The sequence below is a fragment of the Neocloeon triangulifer genome, unplaced genomic scaffold (assembly GCF_031216515.1).
Source record: "Neocloeon triangulifer isolate White Clay Creek 2 clone unplaced genomic scaffold, ASM3121651v1 ptg000014l, whole genome shotgun sequence".
Taxonomy (NCBI): Eukaryota; Metazoa; Arthropoda; class Insecta; order Ephemeroptera; family Baetidae; genus Neocloeon; species Neocloeon triangulifer.
The window spans coordinates 5,526,897-5,548,239 of NW_026775556.1; the positions used below are offsets into that span (position 1 = coordinate 5,526,897).

The window sequence follows — 21,343 nt, forward strand, 5'->3', positions numbered from 1 at the left end:
AAATTTTAACTCTCCTTTTGATAAGACACGCGCCCAAGGTGCAGCTCTGTTTTTGCCAAAAAGTTTCTTCTTTCTTTTTTGCAAAGTAATTGAAAGAAAAAGTAATGCGTCGGCGTCGACGGAAGAGATGGCCAAGTTCGCTTGGAATTGCCGCAGTCAATTGAGAGCAAGTCTCCGAACGGGAAAGTATAGAAAATTATAGTATGGGGTGCTGCTGGCTCATAAAAAATTATGACGCTTAAAGGAGGCCATTTTTGCTGCGCTATGAATGTTTCGATAAAAGTCAATAAGGCTCCATTAAATTTTTATATGCGCCAGTTTTTCGGAGCTAACCTGACTGAAGTATTGGGTTAATAAACCCTCTATGTCCGCAATTCCTAAACGCCAATTTAGGACTTACAATATTGGAATATAAAGTAGTGGAATCTGAATTGTGCAGAATGTATCAGCCAATTTGTTGCTTGATCATTTGAATTTGAATACATATGAAATAAAACGCTGCATGTGTTTTTTTTTTTTTTTCATTTAACTTGCCGTTCCTAGACGATTGTTTTGCTTTTCCTTGGTTATTTTTGCAAGAATTAACAATTGATTGCAATCTAATTTTTTTATCATTAGATTTAACAACAAGTAATATTTTTTTCGTTGATTTTAAAAATCAGAAACATTGAAAATTAAACTAAAAATATTTTGCAATAAATTTATTGACAGCAAACTAAAAAATAGAGAAATTATTCTGCATGAAAATAACAAAAACAGCAAAAATACCAAACACGAATCAGATGAAATGATAATAAAAGTTCAATTTCATATTGTGAGACCATCATAATATTATTTTTAAATTAGCAACATACACTTACACTTTGTCATCCATTTAAACCCCAAATTTATTGAATTCCACCTTGCTTATTAAAACTTCAAATTGCGAGTGAAATATATATATATAAAATATTAAAATGAATAAAAAACTTGCAAATGGAAATTAATGGAATATATCTCATAAATGATGTATTAATAATTGCAAAAATAAAAAGATATTACATTATTACGTATTATTATATCGAATGGAGAATAAATAAATTAAAAAGAAAGCCAATAAATTAACCATAAATTCTGATTAAAATTCATTTTTGTTGCTGTTGTTTTCATTAGCTCCTGTAAATGATTGTAATTATTTATCTACCATGTTTGCTTTTGACCTTAAAGAAGAAGTTAAGATTTTTGGAGATTTTTTTGAAGCAAAAGAAAGTAACGACTCTTTCACGAGCACGTACTTGTCACGCTTTGGAAAGGCGCGAAAAATTGGTCGCAGAAATCAAGCCGCGGGCAAAGTTTGCTTCGAACGGAAAATCACCACCGCCACTTCATTTGCGGCCCTTGTAGACTCTTGAATGACACGCGTAAGCAAAGAAAGCTGCAGAAAATAAAACGCAAACTTGGGCAAAGGGCGGCGCGTGACGAGTGGCTGAAAGAGAAAACGGTGACGAGGAGAGAAGAAGCGTCAAGAGAGGGACTGAATATTTGATTAAATTCGCGAATTGATCAAAGTTGTAATTAAATTTGTGACATTTCTTCCACGCCCGCTGCTCGCGAGCGAGCGAAGGCGGAATTGGTAATTAAGTTTAATGAAGGAATAAACTTAATTGACATGTGCAGTGTGTGTCGCGCAGAGAGAGAGAGAGAGAAGCTGCACGCACCTTAATTCGTTCGATGGTGTTCTCTCTCTTCCTTCGCGGTGATTCGAATAAATTATTCAGGCGTGCAGTTCGTCGAGAGCGCATAGCAGATCGATTATTGCATTTAGCTCTTTGTGTGAGTGGGAGGGCAGGGGTTAGCTCTGCTCGTGTGCCAATTGTGAATATCTGCAGTGGCAACGTTGTGTGAAAAGGTGGCGAGACTCGCTCGAATATCTTTCCCAAATGGGACGTGCCTCTCTCACGGGAGATCCAGGGATGGGACCATTCGAAATAAACGCATTACATTAAAGACAAAGGACAAAGTTATCTGAATGATCTCTTTATCCATGATATTTTTCAATATTGGCAAACGAATTGGGAGAATAATTAATATTATAATAATTAAATTTTAAAAATATAAACTAAAAGAAGCAGACAAGAAAATTTATTTTTTGCTCTTCTATGAAAAATATTTATAGGAGTTTTATTTTTATTTTATTAAAACTCGTTAAACTCAGCAAAATATTGAAACTGGCTAAATCCAAAAAATATTTAGATACCTTTCTTTGAACCAGATTATTGTTATTGCAGGCACGAGTATCAAAAGGAAAAACTTGACGGACAAATTCTGCATCATTCATTCATTACTCTTTATTTAGCAGACTTTTTCTTGCTTTTGAAATAGGGTGATGAAAACTAAAAAATTCTTTTTGTAAAAATATTCTTCAAAGAGAACAAGCCCATATTTTTACTGTGCAGAACTCCCACAAAAAAGTAGCATTGATCTTTTCAACTGCTGTTTTGTATTAACAATTCGTCTCACACGGTGAACATCATAAATTACGCCGAAATATAATTAAGTTTGCTTTTTGAAATACGAAACATATTTATCTCAAGCTGCCTGAAACTGACAGCAACAATGCCGGTCTAATTTACGTCTCTTTTGCCTCCAGCAATTTTCAATCAAACATTCACCTCCGGTCGACGCGTTGATGTAAGTTTACTGAAAAACCCAATTTCGTCTTCTGGGGATAAAATTAACGCTCAAAAATTTCGCCACAACGTTATTATTCAACGCCCTCGCGTTAGGCGCACGTAAAATATGCGGGACTGTGCCAGGGTTATTGGATAAAATCTCCACCGGTAAAATATGTAGTATCAACGGGAGAGAGAAGAAAAGCGCGTCTCTCCATGCAAAGAGCGTTTTTGGCCGTTTAAAATTAATATAATGGAACACAAAAAGATGAAATTCCGCCCACTCATCACATTTTGCACACGTGTATTGATCGTTTCCTCTCTATTTTCGCGAGCTTTCAACCCGAAAACAACGGCCTGGATTGATCCAAATGGAGTTTATAGAGCGTACTTACGTTTCCGACCATCGGCTCTGTTTGCACTTGACATTTACATGAGGTATCGTCGATTTTCTGTCTGCGCCGGTACACGCTTTCCAATCTCGACTCGGTGCTTACATTGTTTACTGACGGATCTCCAATGCCTTCCAGCGTGCAGAAATGCAGACAGGGCGAACCTGAGAGAGAATTTGTTCAAAGAGGGTCCGGCCAGAGTGCAAACGTGAATAAAAAGTAATTCAATATTGCTATAATTTTACTTACAGTTTCACACAGTTCAAAAATATCCTCATTTTTGTCTTTTTTTTTAATATTTGCTGCCTTATATCTGAATGTTTTGATGTGCAGTTATAAATTCGATAACGAAAGGCCCACTCCAGTAACAATTTCCCCCAATTTTTTGGAAAATATTCAAAATTTCGTATGAAAAATTGCATGCATAAGGTAATTCCACAGCTTAAAATGGCAATTCTGCTCAAATTGATCATGAAGAAGTGTAAGAAAAATTATGTTGATGAGAAAAGATCTTCCTTGCCGTTTTTTACCGAAAGATGAAAATTTGAATATTATTTTACAAAATGTTTTAGTATTAACGGTGGGTTAATTGATTAAGGCCACCAAAACTTAGCATGCAAATTATTTTTTATAAAAAAAACCTTTACCTAGGCTAGGATGTTAATTTTTCAACTTAAATTTATATGTGATATATTTTCCAAAAATAAAAATCATTCTTTAGAGGGCCTTTAAGTTTAATAGATTTAGATCTTAATCAAATGCTGATTTATAATTTTCATACATAATTGGTCTTAAATATTATTATTTGAACCGTTTGTTCAAATTTGGCCTGCTTATTACGGAGATTACCGTGTCTGCAGTGTTTAAGTTGACGCGAAAAGTAGCTCTCTTTACTCTTTATCTACAGCGTGGAACCTCGGCTCGCCTAATCGCGGCCGTGGGCTCTGCGGCAAATTTCAAATTGCGATTTCCACTCGATTTGGCAGCGAATTCGATTTTCAATTAGTCGATTCACGCGCGTCAGGCGCTCGGGCTGACGAGCCCGATCAAACCATCAAAACGCCTCTCCGCCCAGCAGCCAGCCCGTCGAAAATTAATCAAAAGTGCCAGCGAGTGACGCTGGAGAGAGCGAGCGAGCGAGCGATTTTGGCAGATTATGCAGCCCGTGTAGGAGCTCTGATTAAAATGCAACTGTTTCGAATAATAATGATCGGTGGTTAGGAGGTCACACGCCCGAATGTACAAACCCCGTCGGGCTGATCCGAGCAGATGCTGTGCCGCCAGACCGATGCTACAATGCGATTTGTGTGCATTCGTAATTAGGCGCCGGGCCTAGCTGTTGTGTCTGTCTACTCAAACACGGCGTCAACACACACCCCGCTGGTGACAGACGAAGATAGAGCGGCCTAAAGACTGGAGGGTCTCTCTCTCTTGCTACTGGTGCCAGAATGTGGGCGAGCCAACCAGCCACTGAGAAGTTTCAACGAGGGTGCATTAAGTGGGTCTTTAATTAATCTGAAGGGTGAATCACAGAACTGCCGTGGGCAGACACTGCAGTGTGCTAATTACAAAGAAAATAATACCCACCTGTGCTTTAGCTTCAGCAAAGTCAAGCTTGTATATTTATAATTCTAGTTCCTTTAATAAAAATTTAATTAATTTAAATTTATCAATGTTATTACTTAGTGATATAATATTTATTACATTCTTACATTTATTTGAAGAAGTTGACACTCGAGATGATTATCATGGAAATGAAGAAGTTGGGCTTGTCCTCGTTGTAAAAAACCGTCTTTATTAAAAAACAAAACGGCTCTTGTAAAAAATTATTTTTATTCAAAAACACAACGGTCGTTTTGTTTTTGAACAAAAACAATTTTTTACAAGGACAAGCCCGACTTCTTCAGTTCTTCATTTCGACATTCTTACATGTTTATAAAAAGAGTTAATTATCTAGAATTTTATTAAATTTTATTTATTTAAAACATTTTATTTAAAAAAATGCCAATTATTATATATTAATTACCTGTACCAAGGAATTACACTTATATAAAATGGCTCATTAAATTGATTACATGAAAATAAAATTTGCATGTGTTAACTCGTAGGTTTTCCCAAGTTATAATGCCAGATTGTAGTAAAATGCATTAAAAATAGTAAATAATTCCAAATACTTTCTTAATCTAATAAAAAAAAATTATTTCAGGGAACTGACCCTTGCAAAAATATTCTTCTATTGGCTCATTTTAAGAAGTATGCAAATCAGGTAAATGAGAAACAAAAATTTTCTAAAAAGCGTTTTCTTTTGGCTGACTAGAAAATTTGCAAGTCTAGTGTTGATTACTTGGAAAAAATAGAGTGCAATTTTGTAAATAACCACTAACTGGAGATGACTTTTTCAAATCAGAGTAAAAGGGTTTTGGAATAAAATAAGTTTTATTGAGGATTTCGTTCTACATGATCATTTTGGCGTGTCGTCATTGAAAATAAGTGCGGCAATTAAAAATGTAAATTCTGGCCGGCAATTAAAAGACACGAGGCAATTAGGCGCAGCGGCTCGGCAGACCGAGGGAGTCGAGTGTGTGTTTCCTTTCGCAAGCAGAGAAAGAGAGCCGAGGCGTTGTCGCGCATTTATCGACTACATGGTCTTCAAGAAGCGGCTGAAGTCGTCGGCAGAGGAGCCGGCGACGTTGGATGCAAATTCGGCGCTGCTGCCCGACACGAGGGCTAAAAGCGAAACGTAATTTGGAAGCGCCGGGTCATATTGAGCCTTGCTGAGGCTGTGCAAGAAAAAGTGTCGTTGCCGAACGTAGTTGAGACGGGCGAGCAGCGCGTGTGGCTGCTTCACTATCTGCTTGTGTGGTATCTTGAGCGTATTGTGCAGGAAGTGGAATCGCTCCACCAGGTCTTTGTTGGCTGCAAACAAACAAAAAATGACAGCACGAGATGAGAAAAATGTCAAAAGCACAATCGAGATTATTGAATATCAAAATATTATCATACGTTTAGTCAAATAAAAATGAATAAATGTTCTGAATGATGAAATTTTTAGATGCAAATGAACAACTGTATTGCTAAATAGGAGTCTAATCTTTTAATTTTCGGGCGAAAGAAAACTTTGCAATGAAATCGACTCAACTTATACTTTTTAATTTAATTTTTTTTTTAATAAAAATATGACCAGTAAAGTTAATTGCAAGTAATATATTTTTATTATTTATTAACAATAAATAGCAAGTAATTCCAATTAAAATATTAAAATAAATCAAATTGAACACTTTTTAAACATTATTACTCTTTATTAAATTATTTAATTTTAGGGAAGAAAATCTGTGTGGGATGGTCTTTTTCAAATTCACATTCACATGGAGCCATTTGATATTGAATCTATAAATAATGGCCATTGTTGCATTGTTGGTACCAGTTGTTCCAACAATTGAAGCAAAAGTAATGCAAAAATTGGGTGGCCAAAAGAGAATTTATATCAATTTTCACGCCTTCAGATTCTTTTTAGCAAAATAAGCCATTTTAAACTGCAACTGAGCCAATCTTAAATCATTAAAAAAATTTATGCAATCAATTTCAAGCAGAGCCCGCGGAAATAACAGCGTAAAGATGGAGTAAAGATTAAATTCACTTTATTTATGATTAAGAAAATTCTCCTTTTTTTAAAGTAGCAATTAGTTCCATGATCATCACCTTCACTGAAACGAACTAAAGAGTGAGATAAAAATTTGTAATTGTAACTTAGCCCTAAGCAGGCAGCAAAAAAAATTCAGTTCTTCTTTGTTTTTTAATTAGCAAAACAGGAAAAATACAGACACATTCATAAAAGTGTAACGAGTTTTCGCGTTGCTGGAAATTTTCAAGCCGACTGTGAGATTAGGCGGCGTGGGGCGCGCCAAGGGTCAACACGCATTAAAATCTTATCGCTAGGCGCGAATGGCGCTTTTTTTCTTTTTTCTCGGCACATTTTTATATCGTATGATTCTCGTCACGTAACGCGAAAGTGCAAAGTTCAAAAGAGAGAGGGGCGCTCGCGGTATTATCTGATGTAAATATGAGTAACTTTAAAAAGTTCTCCGCGTCCTTTTGATCTCTTTAGGCTTAAAAAAATCGTTAATGGCATATTTCGCCCACGCGATCTCCCTCGCCTGCAAATGCGACTTAAAAATAAAAAAAATAAAAGTGCGCACGAGCCATGTATGCGTGTGGGTCTAAAAAAGGGAAGCTGCACTGCGAAATGAAAGGGATACGACTCGTCAAAATGAACCGCGCGCGCGAATTTCTGACAGCGCCAGCAGTTTTGTTGAAAACTCCCAACAAAGAAGTGTCTTCCCTTTCATCATCAGCGCGAGTTGAAAAGCTAAACAGTTAAACAAATTTGCATTTGAAAACATCCCAACGATTCCATTTCAACCCGAGAGAGCGGCTGCAAAATTAATTGTTTGGGCTTTGTGATGTTGCGTCTGATGGGTAAAGTTTTCGTTCCCTAATAAGCGAAATAACAAAATGTGTATTATTTGATTTATGCTAATTGGTTTCAACTCTCGAGCTCCACAAAATTAATTTCTTATTTGAAGCTCTATTTTATCCGAAATATGAACGAGTGCTGCAAAATTGGTTTTGAATGCAAGAATTAAACATTGGGCAACATTTTAAAATTGAACGTTAAGCGAGCCGCACGATTTAAGCGAGTTAAGCGAGCCGCACGAGAGTTACATAAAGCTATTTTAAGGGCAAAAGAAAATCATCTAGATGATTATAAATAATCTTAGTAAGATTTTAAAATACACGCCATTATGTCCTAAAACTGGCTAAGTTTAAAACCAAAATTGCGTTTTGCTCTTTTCAAGAAATATTTTCTAATGTAAATCTTTTTCCCACATGAATCATCACGGGGAAAGTCTTTTTATAGAAGGCTAGTGAAGAGAATTTTTAAAAATTCATGGCGTTCCCTGCCTGCCTTCCAGTGGAGCGAGACACAATTTCGCTCAAGTAAATTGCTCCGTTTCTTTCATTAAATTGCGAGTTGTTGGCTAGAGCTAGAAAAAGCACAGTGTCAGCACCCCTGAGGATGCAGTGCTCTTTGCACGTCGGTCGGCACATGGCCGAAGAAAATAAGGAAAGAAAAAGAAAGAATTCCATTATGACTAAATAAAGCGACGTGTTATCTTCCAAGTGGTGCGGCACTCGCTTAAACGCGCTCGCAAGGGAGAGATTTAATTTCAAAGATAAATTAACACCGGCCGTTCCCTCCCGGACTATTATTTGTTTGTCCTCGTCTCTGCACGCGATCTCGTCATATTCATAAATTTGTTGAGAGACGACGGGAGATAAAATTTAGCCGCCTCAAGTGACGGCAATGAGAGTGTAATAATGAGAAGAAAGTTGCACAGATTTTTAATTAAAACAGTTAAGTAAATTTCTAATAAAGTCACAGTACTAATTAAAATCGTCAAGAGTGTAGCAATTTGTATTTTAATTGCAATCTAAAACAAAACTTAAAATAAAATGATGAAATCGACCATTCATAAAGAAAGTTCACTTTAAATCTAACAGAATTTGATTAAATATATTTCGAACTACGCAGCATGTCAAATGAATAGAATTGCAAATAATTTGTTTTATTTTCATCAAATAAAATCAGCGACAATTTTTTTTTTTAAGTGATATTTAGTCCTTTTAAAAGCTTGTTTAAATCATTCAGTCATTCCAATAAAATTTTATTGCAAATTTAAATAGATAAAATTCATTAGTTCGTTTTTGTTTTTATTGATTGAATAATGTTGCGTAATAATAAACGCAATCAAAAGAGCCCTTTTTCTGTATTTAGCTCAGCGAAAAAAAGGCAGTATTTGCCCAATATTAAATTTCAATATTTATCCGTAAATAAGCTTTCAAATCGATTAGCGCGAGGAATTTAAAAGTTTGTTAGTATTACCGTTCAAAAATTTGATTAATTTTGAAACTTTTTTCACTTCTAATCTTCACTTATCTTCATCATTTGAATTGCTAATAGTCTTGCGTTAAAAAAATATTTCTCTCTTTTTCACTTCTTTATGATTTCTCACTCAAACATTCTCGCTTAATAAATTAAGTTGCACACGCAGGAAAGACGTTGGCGAAGAGAGAGAGAGTCGAAAGCCACTTTCTCTCTCTTTTCGTGCAGCCGGCGTCACACGCGACAACAAATTTAATTCGCGCCAGCTGCATATTAAGTCTGAATTTACGAGCGAGCCAAGTGGGGTAAAAAGAACGAAATGGAACGTAGAGGTGCGCCGGCGAAAAATTTGTTCCCGAGACGAAAATGCACAGTAAAATGTACAAGAGCGCGAACGCACATCGTCGGTGCCCTGGATTTCTTTGCAGCCGCACGCGCCGAGAGCCTTTTTTATTGCGCCTGTGTGTGCGTTAAAACCCTCCGATATTTATTACGCGTTTATCTCGAGAATGCAAATGCCTCGTTGCAGGTGAAAAAGGGAGAAATAAAGGAAGTTTTTGTTGCAACAAGAGCTCACCCACAAGGGAGCCTTTTCACAATTTAATAAATATTTGGAAAATATAAATTATGATAAATTTTTCTTTTGGAGTTCAGTTGTTCTTTTTTTCGATTTTGCATCTTTATGTTTAGGTGAATCGAAATGAGAAACATAACAAATTGAGGGTAATCCAAAACGACTCATCTACTTTCAAAGATTTTGCTAAAACTTGCGAGATTGCGAATAGACCCCATCTGCCGCAGTGAGCCTAATTTATAAGTTGACTTCTTTCTAGATCTTGTAAATTTTGTCAACGCTACCATTTAGCCTCAAACCAAAAAAGCTCTGAGCATTTGGATCACCCTTATTAATTTTTGTAATAAAATGTTATCTGTTAAAATAAAAATAAACCTAACAAAATTTTTCATATTATTCCTCAATAATCAATTTTCTTTATCATTTCATCCTCCATCTTTATGAGGAGGGTGGGGGCTATTCAATATATAAAATTCTTGATTATTAAAGGGAAATCATTGACAGAACTTGACGAGGCTCCTCAGGCTCCCCTTCCTTGTCTGCCTGTTTGAGTGGTGCAACAAAAAGTGTTGGAAATTATCAAATGGACCACCACGTGCACCTTTTCGGAAGCTTTCCCGGCAATTCTTCTCTCCCTCAGAGATCATCCTTTCAACTGATTCCTTGAAAAACGGGGCATAAATGAGGGTCGTCTGCTTTGTGCGTAACAAAAACTTGAGCCTTCAGGTTCTTTTCAACAGACAGACCCACAGGCTGGATAATAGCGTTTGGTGAAAAAGACTGATGGAACTCGTCTGCTTTTATCTAGGTAGCGTTTTGTTGGGGCAGGTAATTAAAGAAGTAGAACTTGTTGATTCTATCTCCACTGCGGGCTGATTTATTTATTTTATTTGTTCGAGGCTGAGAGAAGAACAAGGCGTTGTTGTTCTTCACCTGCTCTCCGTCCTGAGAGTTGTTATACTTTTATTGCAGGATTGACAGGAGATTGGCAGAAAACGAGTAATAAAAACTGCAGCGCGCCGGGACCGCAGAGAAAGAGAGAAGAGGAGCTCCTTGTTGGATGATTTATGGTTCTCGTGTTACATTTGTTGCGGGAGTTGTAATGTGATATAAAATATTAATAGCAAAAAAGTCCTCTCAGGCGGAGGATATTATTCAAGTTATGTTTTTCCTGCACAACTAGGACAGGGCATTCAATCCATTTAGCTTCTTAGGCACTTTGTTTAGAGTGGAGAAAAAACTCCATAGTGAACTAAAAAGCTTTGCAAGATTTATTTTTTTCTTTCTTTTTTAAATAAAAAATAGAATGTCTTTAAATTTTTGCAAGATTTATTTTTTTCTTTCTTTTTTAAATAAAAAATAGAATGTCTTTAAATTTTTGCGGTAAATTAATAATTGTGCAAAGAAACAAACATTGAACCTATAAGATGCAGTTCTTAAATGAAATCTAATTAAAAGAGTATTATTTTTAATTTGAAAAATTTTGTGCATAACAAAATATGAAAAATTGGAATGTTATAGCTGTTTACCTGTCAGTCAAGCATGAGTATGAAAGCCTTTTCGCGCCGCTGCTCGGCTGAGCTTGGGAAAAAATTAAAAACTTGCTTGACGTCTTCCCTTTCCTGGGGGTGTGCTACTCTCGCAAAACGTGTAACTTTTGAATCAATAGTTTTCCTCCAGTTCAGCTCGTCTAATGCCAAAGTAAAGAACAACCAAAACAAGCCACAAAAAATTCGCAAAATTTCTCCAGGATTGAATTTTTTGCGAAAACTTTTTCGCAGCGCTTGTAACATCTTTTCCTTTTGTGAGTTTAAAAACTTGAAAGACGTTGTTACGCAGGGGGCGTGAAGGCGTTTTACGTCATAATTAATCCCTGCTGATTAACTACAATAATTATCTAGAATCTGAACTGACATTCATTTTCAGCTGAGATTTTTAATATTTATATTAAATTAAATAAATTTAAAAAATCGTGAAAAATTTGGCTTTAAAAGGCAACTAAGAGGTAAGTCAAAATCAGACGAAAGAGTTGGAAAGTCCGGAAAATACTGAAAGTTGACATATTAGCAAAATCTAAAAATACTAATCATAATTTTTTTTTAAAGCTACATAGTTTATTTATCAAATTTTATTCTCAGCCATAGATATTTTTTTTAATGCAAAATAAACCTCATTCCTTTTCTAGCAAATTGCTCAAAAGAACTATTAAATTATTCATTTGATTTTTTTTTCGATTTCCTTGTTAGCAAAAACCAATGAAAGGTTAAAAAGACAATTGGAAATGCCTGGTTGAACAAACAGCCTCGATTGCCACCCATATTGTTCCGCCGCTATTGACATTGATTGTATGTAAATTACCCCCAAGCACTCTCTATTCCCTTTTTCTTGTGTTCTACTCCACGAAAAGAAAGAAAGCACAAACATTGAAACTTCGGAGGAGCAAAGGTCTGTTCCGTCTGTTGGCAGACAAACTCACAGCGCTTCTTTCTCGCCAGGCACACAAAGAGAAATAGAGAAGAGGCGCGTCTGAAACCCAAGCGGGCGGGCGGGCGGCGGGCACCCTTTGCCGCTTATTCAAATATTTGCGCGTCTTATCTGCGTGGATAACTGCACTTAATATACACGCGCGTGGACGATAATGCGCACCACGAGAGAAAGCAAGCGGCGGGTGCAAAGCGAAATTACCCACGGACCATTTAGCCGACGGTCTTGATATCAAAACACATCCGTTTTGCAAATTCGCTTGGCTGGGCGCGCCGAGTCCCCAGAAGTGCGTGTGCTCTTGTGATATAACGAGCGGAATTAATTTCAAGCTCGCCAAACAAGGCCAAGAGTTAATTCCGTCGAGGTGCACGCCTGCCTGCTTGCTTTTCCTTCTTCGGAGTTTGTCCGATTGTAATTCGCGCTGTCAAGCAGCACGCTTAGAGGGTGCTCCAAAAACTTTTAAGAATCTCCCCAGCACTGATTAATTTTAGAACTCGCAGAGACAAGAGACAACCGGTTTCCTTTTCTTCTTCCGATCAATTTACTTGGGTGATTAGCAAAATTACAATAGTATCATTTTCGCAGGGTCTTTTTTTGTACGAGACCTCATTTGCCAGAGGCAGGAGATTTATTGAGTAGTTTGGCAAAAAAATGACGCTTAATTACCCTGAACAGAGGAGAACTTGAGAACGATCCATTTTGAACGGTTCAGGCCACTGATCTCGGGCTGAGATTTTGATAGGGAATGAAAGTTAGACGCTCAAGGGCTCCCCGAAAATGTCAGGAAGTTGCACTTTGACATTTATCAGCAGTTCACCTCAGAGTAATTTGGAATGAGAGTCGCAATTTGGCCAATTCAGATCGGCAAAGTTTTGCCTCGGGGAGGAAGAGGATTTTTAGGAAAACTAAAAAGATTATCAAAGAACTTGGAGAGGTTGTTAAAAATTGGGAAAAGCGTTGAATTTTTAATAAATCAAACTTGCCTCTCGCAATCTACTAATGCAATCAATAAGTGGGAGGACTTTGTATTATAAAGTTAGGGGCAAATTATTTAACAAAACTAATTAAACGCAAATCCTCTGATAATTTCATCGTGTTATATATTTTTTATTTCTTTTATTGAATTATTAATTTAAAATTGTATTTATTTGTTCAATATTATATATTGTATTGTTGCTTATTTGTCTATTGTTACACAGTGCATTATTTACATGCAATTGTTGAAAACATTAACTTATATGCACATCCACATGAACACACATGATTGACGCTTTATAAAAATAATTAATTTCTCAACATTATTTTTGAACCGTTTATGAAAACTGCATCAGAATTATCATTTTTTTTTTTAATTTTTAATTTGATCTCCTAAACGTTGACATGCATTAAATTAATCATTCCTCGAAAATTGCATTGCAAAATTTATTTCCAATGCGCCACTTCCTTATATTCCCGATTTAATGGCAGATCCTCTTAAATCCGTTTTTATCTGTAACAACTTTAAATTCTGCGGTTACCGAGAAAATCCTCTAGACCAGCCTTTGCTCTTGGAATCGAACCCAAAAGTTTCAAAAGTAGTTGGCAAGCTCTATCGAGTGAGCCTCCGGAATCAGTTGCGCGACATGTTAAATCCAATCCAGCAGACGGTGCGGTCTTTTAAGAAATGTATATGTATGTGTTGGGATGCTGCGTAAACTGCTGTTAAGTACGACAAACTCGGTGGGCGCACAAACTTGGGCGTAAGGCCCGACAACTTTTCACCCTTGCCGTGCGCCGACAAGCAAAACCTCGTTTAATGCGCGCGCCAACGCTCGGCGAAAGTGCGTCGGCGGCAGCGCAAAATTTATGATAATTCCATCTGACTTGGTAAGCTGAAAAATTCACAGGCGCATTAATTAACACGCAAGTCGTAAACAAACAAACAGCCCTCATTTAATTTGCAAATCAGCGCTCGAGATTGCGCGCCGAGAGAGTAAAATAAGATTCGGTCTGCAAATGCGACAAATAATAATGCGCCGTGTTTTGCCACTCTCGCGAGTCGTAAACGAGCAGCCGGGCTTAATTTTTTATTAATTACCCTCGGCTGAATTGCGAGCTGAAAGTTTGTTTCAATCTCGGCCGGCGGCGAGCATCAAAGTTTATTCCGGGCATAATTTGTGGCAACGTGAGTGAGGGAGAACGTCTATTTTATCCTGCTGCAGCACTGCTCACAAGGGAACCTCTCGAATTGTCAGTCAGTGTGCATAAATTGGTGGGCGGGGTTGACCTTTGCGGAAGGAATGGTTGTAATTTTCTCCTAAAACCAGCCCTTTTAATGAAAGAACGCGGTCATAAAGGATAATCAATTACCACTTTTAAACTCAAATAGCCAGTAAGTTTTGAATTAAGACCAATTTTCAATTTGTTATAACTAATGTTATTGACTTTTTTTTTAACAATTGAGCAATCCAGAAAAAACGGCAACATTGATTCTGATAAGAGATTTTTTTAGCATAAATTATGATCTAATAGCACTTAACATTTTTATCATTTCATAAAAAAGGAACAATAGGCATTACTTCTTATGAGAATTTTCTTAAATTATATACTTGAATTTAACATACACATTCGAGAATATTAAAAATGAAAATAAATATTTATTTTCTAATCCGTCTAAATTTATTTTAAGATTGGATGATAAAATCACACAATTTAGATAATTTTATAGTTAATCTTTTGGAATCTTCACCGTAATTTGCTTTGTAAACAAGTCCAGTTTTATGTTATATTGAAAATAAAGGTTTAAGACAAATTTTAAAAATACTTATCTCTTTGCACTATAGATGCTTATTCTATTTGTGCTGCGTTTTAAATTGCTAATTAGTGCAAAAAGGCAAAAAAGTTTCCGTAAGCTAAATGCAAATTTGACAAGTGGAGATAGGCGAAGTTCCCTTCTTGTCAGTCTGCTTTTTGTTGCTCTCATCCCGAAATTACGCCTAATGAGGGTAGCTGCTTGCCGCTGGACGCTTTGCATAAGAAAGACCGGCGGGCATAAATCAATATCATGATAATGATAATCCCACTGGAGACTTGCAATATTTCACACCCTAACTGCCGTGCTGCAGCTGCACTCGAGATTAGAATCGTCCGAGCGAGCCGGCCGCCTTCAACCCTTGCTCAAGTGCATGCCGAGCCCGGGACCGCATTTTGTCAAAAACTGGGTATTAACGTCATGTACTTCCGGGAGCCACCCCCTTATCTACGCCGTGCTCACTCGCACAGAATTAAGCACCGGTGTGGGGCCCTCTCTCTTTTCCACATTTCACGACGCAGCCGGGTTAAATGAGATAAAAGAAATTCTGCGAATTCTGCCCGGACGAGCCGCTCTCCACCTCTGCAGGTGCCGCAGCAATTATCAACTTTGTAATGCACTAAAATGACGCTTTGGAATTACTTTCATATCTTTTACGCACTCTTTTTGCACATTAAAATCTTGCGCAACTTTCGGCTCGGCACACTGCTCTTTAATGGAAATTAAAAGTACCTAAATACTTTCAGACCGTTTAGTAATTAATTCGGAGCAACAAAAATTGCAACGTGAAGTGAAAAGTGAAAAAGCGAGTTGCAAAGTTTAACTATAATTTTTTAATTTTCTTACTGCAAAAAAGTTGATAATTTGAATTCATGCATATCAACAAAAAATGGCAAATTTTAAGATATGATAAGAGTTGCAAATCTCACTTATTTTTAGTTTTTCATGGAGTTTAAAATTGAGCTTGTTATTAAACTAGCCATTTGAGTTTTACAAAATCTTAACCGTTTCTTTGTTTTTTGACGGTACAAAATTTTTAATAATAATTGAATTAATGCAATATTCAAATTTTCAATGAAAATATTATATTGAAACAATTTTCAGATTAAAATTTTATGTGATTTTATTTTTAGAAAGAAGTGAACAGCTGAATTTATTTCTGATTTTTTTGCCAAATTAATTTGCTTCAGATTAAGTGAAAAAAGTTGGGTAAACAACTTAAGCTAAATAGCAAACTCCATTACCCAAAAGACTCGCAACTTATATAATAATTTGGCCTCTTTTCCTCTCTCTCCCATCAGAAGTTTCAAAAGACTCATTTCTTAGAATTTTACGAATGTGGAAACTTTCTTTGAAGCACTCCACATCGGAAGCAAAGAATAAAAAAATATATTCCAACTGTGAGGAAAGTAACATCAATTTCGCGTTTGCCCGAAAAAGTGGCAAAGCCAACATGTCCGCCTTTGATCCGGCTCTGCCACAGAGATGAAGTTGGGTACGTGCAAAAAAAATGATCAGAGATCAAAAACTCACGTAGTGTCCAGATGCGGGGCTTCTGCATCAACATGGATTTGCGTTCGTTGCTGGTAAATCCCATCTCGACGATGATGGAAAACGAATTCGCCTGCAACACAAAAGGCAGAGACCATTAATATGATGGCAATTTGGTAAAAGTTGTTGATAAATATAACTATTTCTTCGAAAAAATAATAAGAGGATCTTAGGTCGCATTACCTTCACCTGAAGCAATTATTAATTTCTTAATATTTTTCCCCTTTTTTCTGTTTTCAGGTTTTTTGCAGAACTTTTTTAAAGAAAAGGGTATGGTTAGACCAAAACAGATTTAATTATTGCTATTTTAATTGTGAAAGTCAAAAAAAAATTTAACCTGCGTCAAGACATTTGCGCCCCTGATGAGCTTTGAACCAGGAGTCATCCTGTGCCTCAGAGGCTTTCCTTGACTTACCACATTGATTTGAAATTCGAGGTAAATTAGTCTCGACTCATAATTTATAAATAGCTAAATTCAGTCAAAATAGCAATATTTTAAGCTACTTCTGGACATTCACATTGAATCTCAAGATTCAACGGATTATATAACATGTATTAACAGATATAAAAATTTACCGGCAGGAGGGCCATCAGCTTTATCTAATTTAAAATTTTTATTAGCTTGGAAATTAAACTAAAAATTTCAACTTTTTTACACTTTCAAGCAGTTTTACAAATCATTGGAAATTTTCAAATCAAAGAATTGAAAGATTTGAAGGCTTGTGCTTGTAAGTTTTGAAATGTGATCGTTTTATTAATTACATTTATTTAAGGGTCCCAATTTCCAGAATGGTAGGGAATCGAATGTTTAACTCTCTAAATCTGCATCTATATTTTCATGAAACCACCATTTCAAAATTTACATTTAAGGAAACTAAAACAAGACAAGATAAGATAGCTTTTTCCGCCATAGGTCAGCTTTTTATTTGTCATCTCGCGCGGCGCATGATAAACAGGCCCTTTATTTTGGTTATCGCACTTTTGTATCTAAATTTGTTTGTCCGACAGTTGTGCTGCATCCGCCTGCTCCATAAATTTGAAGCTATATGCTTTTTGTAATTGCGTGCCGTTCGAGTCGGAGAAAAAACAGCTCGAGTTTGCAATGCAGCTGAACACACTGCACAGTCAATCTTCTAAAAGGATCATAAATTTTGGCCACGCTTGAATTGGACAGCCATGCCGTGTCCCTTTTCCTTCTTGGAAACAAACCTGCCCATTCAAAAGACTGCATCTCCAAAGAAAAATTGCGCAGCTCGACGGATAAAAAATGGATGCGAAGTACGAAAAAAAAATGTGAAATGCGAAACCGACTGGCTCTCTCTGCATAATAAAAAAATCCAATTTGCGCCTGATTTATTCCAGCGGAAACAAATCGCTTTATGAAATCAGCGGCAATTTTAATCGACGCGTGTTTTGATTCGCGGATTTTGTTTGTCCACGTCAGATAGAAGCGATGTGGTGGTGTACATATGTGTTGAATTTTTTATTCAAACCCACTGATGTGGTAATAAAATGCAAATTTGCGCCCGTCCTTCACCTGCGTGTTATTATATTTTTTTCATAATTCATTGCGCAATTAAATAATGAGTAATTGCGATGGAGAAATAATATTTGAAGGGCCAGAAGATTCAAAATCAAATTTGTAGAAATTCCACGGTAACAATTTCAGGTGTCCTTATTTTCACAGGCTCTTTTGACATAACTATGAAGTTTTTTTGTTTAAAGCTCCATTGCCTAATTAAAAAATAGAGGTGGAGTAATCAAATCAACTGAAGACAGATTAAAAATTTATTATCTCTGAATATTATGGTTTTTTGGTTAACTTTACTCACTAACGGAAATTCAAATATTTACAATATTTCAATTATTTATCCATAACAAGCGTATGGTTGTGAAATGTGTTATTATTAACATATAAAACCGCCAGATATACATATATTATTAAATTAAATATTATAGATTTATGTAAATTCTGCAAAACCTGTGCAATGCAAAAAAAGGAAAATAATTAAATAAATATAAATAAAAAATTATAAAAAATAAAATGTAAATTATGATAATTAAATAATTTAATTTACAAAAACAGGATTTTTAATCTTATTTATGAGAGTTAATCATATTCCCAACTCTTGACACAAATATTAATTTAAAATAGACAATAATTTGTTAGTGTAAACATTTTTTTTAAGTTGTAAATTCTCAGATTAATCATTAGTTATGATTTTTCAGTCAAATTAAATTTGGCAAAATTATGAAATACAGAATATTATCACTAATGTGAAAAATATATCAATCTGTTCGCACACATCTCTTCCGTTTCTTGGCTCAAATTTTGTCACAGATTGATTGCCTAATGAAACGGCGGCCAAAAGCGGTTTGACAAATTACCAAGCGAATTTTTATCAGTCTAAAAGCCGGCACGAAAGTGAAAGCAAACCCTCCATCCCCTCAAAGTGTAACGCAGACGGGGTTGAGCCGGAAGCTTCTTATCAGATTTAATTTATCAACGACCCAAGGTGCTAAATTGGATCTGCGCGCGAGATATGTGGTAAAAAATTACCCGCCGCTCTGTGCGAGTGTGAAGAGATTAATGATATCACAACCATGCGCAAGCGGTGTTGTCGGCGGTCTCTTGCGGCCTGGCAAAACATTTTTTCCAATGGCGGGGCCAAGTATTCTCCCGAGGAGCACCACTCTTTTCCGCTCTCTCTCATTCTCTCTGCGGGCGCCGCTTCATAAAATTATCATTAATAAAAAGGCGGCTAGGCGTGGTTTACCCGCGGCTTTCCCTCTCCGTAGACGGGAAAAATGTTGTTGGGCCAAGTGCGTTGTAAAACATTGGCCTGTCTTGTGCTTTTATTACTCGGCTTGAGCGAGAGAGAAAGCGCAGAAATGCTGTTTGTGTTTCTTTCTAATTTTTGTTATGGCCGTCTTTCTTTATTTCATTCCCAGCTCGCTCTTTGAGCGCATACAAATGTGTATAGATCTAACACTCGGCTTCTTTTCTTCCAGCAGTCTCAGCTCAAAAGTTTTAACTAAGCGGCGATAAAATCTGACGCTGAGAGATGCATTTCAAAAGTTGAAAAGTGGCATAAAAACCTACGAGAAAATTAAGCAGGTGAATTACTTTCTTGCTCTGCTGGGAGTCACGTGGCACAAAAGAGCCTCTCAAAGTTCTTGGCAGGAAATCTACACCCATATCTCATGGCAAGCTTTCAGCAACCAAAATACTTGCAAGCCAATGTGCACATATTATAAAAAATAAAGAGTACGTGTAGATTAAAGGCTTAAAAAATTTGGCTCATCGACTTGAAATGGAAGCAAAGGTTTTTTTTTAAATTTTATTTCAAATCTTATTAAATATTCTTGAAAAATTATTTTCTATTATCTAAGATCTTTTAAGATGTTTATTGCTATGCTAGCCTTGTAATTGCATTTCTACATTTAACTTTTCGTCGATGGGAATATTTTGCCAAGCTAAAGTCGTTTATTGTTTTGTAGAAAATAAATATTTGAAATATTTTGAATATGGAAGGCTTCTTTCCTGCTAGTTTCATTTTGAGTTTTATAAATTTAAATTTTGCAGGGATTTTCATTTTGTTGCCCAACTTTCAATAAATCATTATAAAATATATTAAAGACACCATGAGAATTATTATTTTGTCCCAGAATTAATATATTGAGCATTTAAAAATTATCAATTTAATTTTCTTATTAACTTACCCTGATTTCCTTTATGTGTTTGGTGATAAGTTTAGGGCAGGTCAATGCCAGTTTACGGAACTCAGGAAGGTTCAGTTTAAACTCATTTTGGAAGAAAGCAACTCTTTTCTCCATTTCCTCTACACTATAAATTATATAACTAAATTATAATCAAACATGGAAATTTTTCAACACAAACCTAAAACTCAACCACTTTGGATTTGCAACAACTAGCCTTTCAAAGTCTTTGAATTCAAATTTTAACACCATCAAGTAGTCGATCCGTTTCTGCATTGCCTCCAAATCTTCTAGGAGGAGGTTTGGGTTCTTTGTAAAAAGCACACCTAATGAATCTGCTGGCACTCCAATGTCCGTGAAAAATCTGCAAATTATCAAATAATTTATTAGTAAAAATTCTTTAAAAAAAATCAACCTACTGAATGTATTTTGCAATATCTCGATCAAAATCAAGTTTTAAGATCTGCTCAGCAATGTCTAATTTCTTCTCAACAATTGATAAGTCGACTCCAAGGTCTACCAGTTTCTGAAGGGTTGGTGATCTATTGACATAGGCAGCGAGGGTTTGACTTCTTGGAAGAGTAGGTCCGTACTCGGAAAAATCAATCTGTGTTCCTAAATTTGGTGCAAGGATGCTGGGCTTCGAGTCGAAGGCAAAATCCATGTCTGTGATTTCGTCGCTTAGTCTGGTTGAGTTCTTGATCTTTGAGACGACGGTGATTTGGTCTGATTTTGAGACTGTTGAGCATTTTTTGGTGGAACTTAGGAGAGTTCGACCCACTGTCCGGGATGAAGCCAAAAGCCTGCACCACGACATAATCTTGTTGGGCTGCAAAAATTTAAAAAGAGTGAGACATTTTAAAGAAAATTTTCAGCAATATCATTTTATATTGTGTGGTTTTCAAACGATAATTCAAACCTGAGTTTATGCAGAGACTTCTATGTACATAGATCTGGTTTACACTTTTTATTTAACCGCTACGTTTTATTTTTAAAGGAATGATACACAATACTATGTATGTATGTATTGAGTACGAATTATTATAAATATTAGATTTCTAGAAAATAAAACAATTAATTTTGAATCAAACTCTGTATGCACTAAATTTAGTCGTCAACAAAACATTAAAATCCTTTTCTTCTTCAGCTTTCAGCTCTCACGTTAGTCAAGTTCGCATGCTTGTTTAGGTTTAGAAACAACCAGCCAATCAGGAGTCGAGAAAAGGGGGCGAGGCA

At 36.1% G+C, this 21,343-nt stretch overlaps 1 protein-coding gene across 1 annotated transcript; it reads right to left on the reverse strand.

Annotated features, from left to right (window-relative positions):
* Nucleotides 1-5,460: 5,460 nt before the first annotated feature.
* LOC132199598 (transcription termination factor 3, mitochondrial) lies at nt 5,461-21,304 on the reverse strand. Its single transcript, XM_059624442.1, has 6 exons — nt 21,027-21,304; nt 20,527-20,936; nt 20,289-20,471; nt 20,111-20,234; nt 16,370-16,460; nt 5,461-5,959 (listed from the first exon to the last, which is right to left on the reverse strand). Exons 2-6 carry the CDS (start codon nt 20,922-20,924, stop codon nt 5,682-5,684), a joined length of 1,074 nt encoding a protein of 357 aa, XP_059480425.1. The 5' UTR covers nt 20,925-20,936; nt 21,027-21,304; the 3' UTR covers nt 5,461-5,681.
* Nucleotides 21,305-21,343: the final 39 nt, after the last annotated feature.

Excerpts from the sequence above, each read along its gene's own strand:
- LOC132199598 (XM_059624442.1), bottom strand. The coding sequence starts at position 20,924 with ATGTCGTGGTGCAGGCTTTTGGCTTCATCCCGGACAGTGGGTCGAACT. Across the intron at positions 20,472-20,526 it reads GATATTGCAAAATACATTCA|ATTTTTCACGGACATTGGAG; the intron begins GTAGGTTGATTT and ends GATAATTTGCAG. Across the intron at positions 16,461-20,110 it reads AACACATAAAGGAAATCAGG|GCGAATTCGTTTTCCATCAT; the intron begins GTAAGTTAATAA and ends TTTGTGTTGCAG.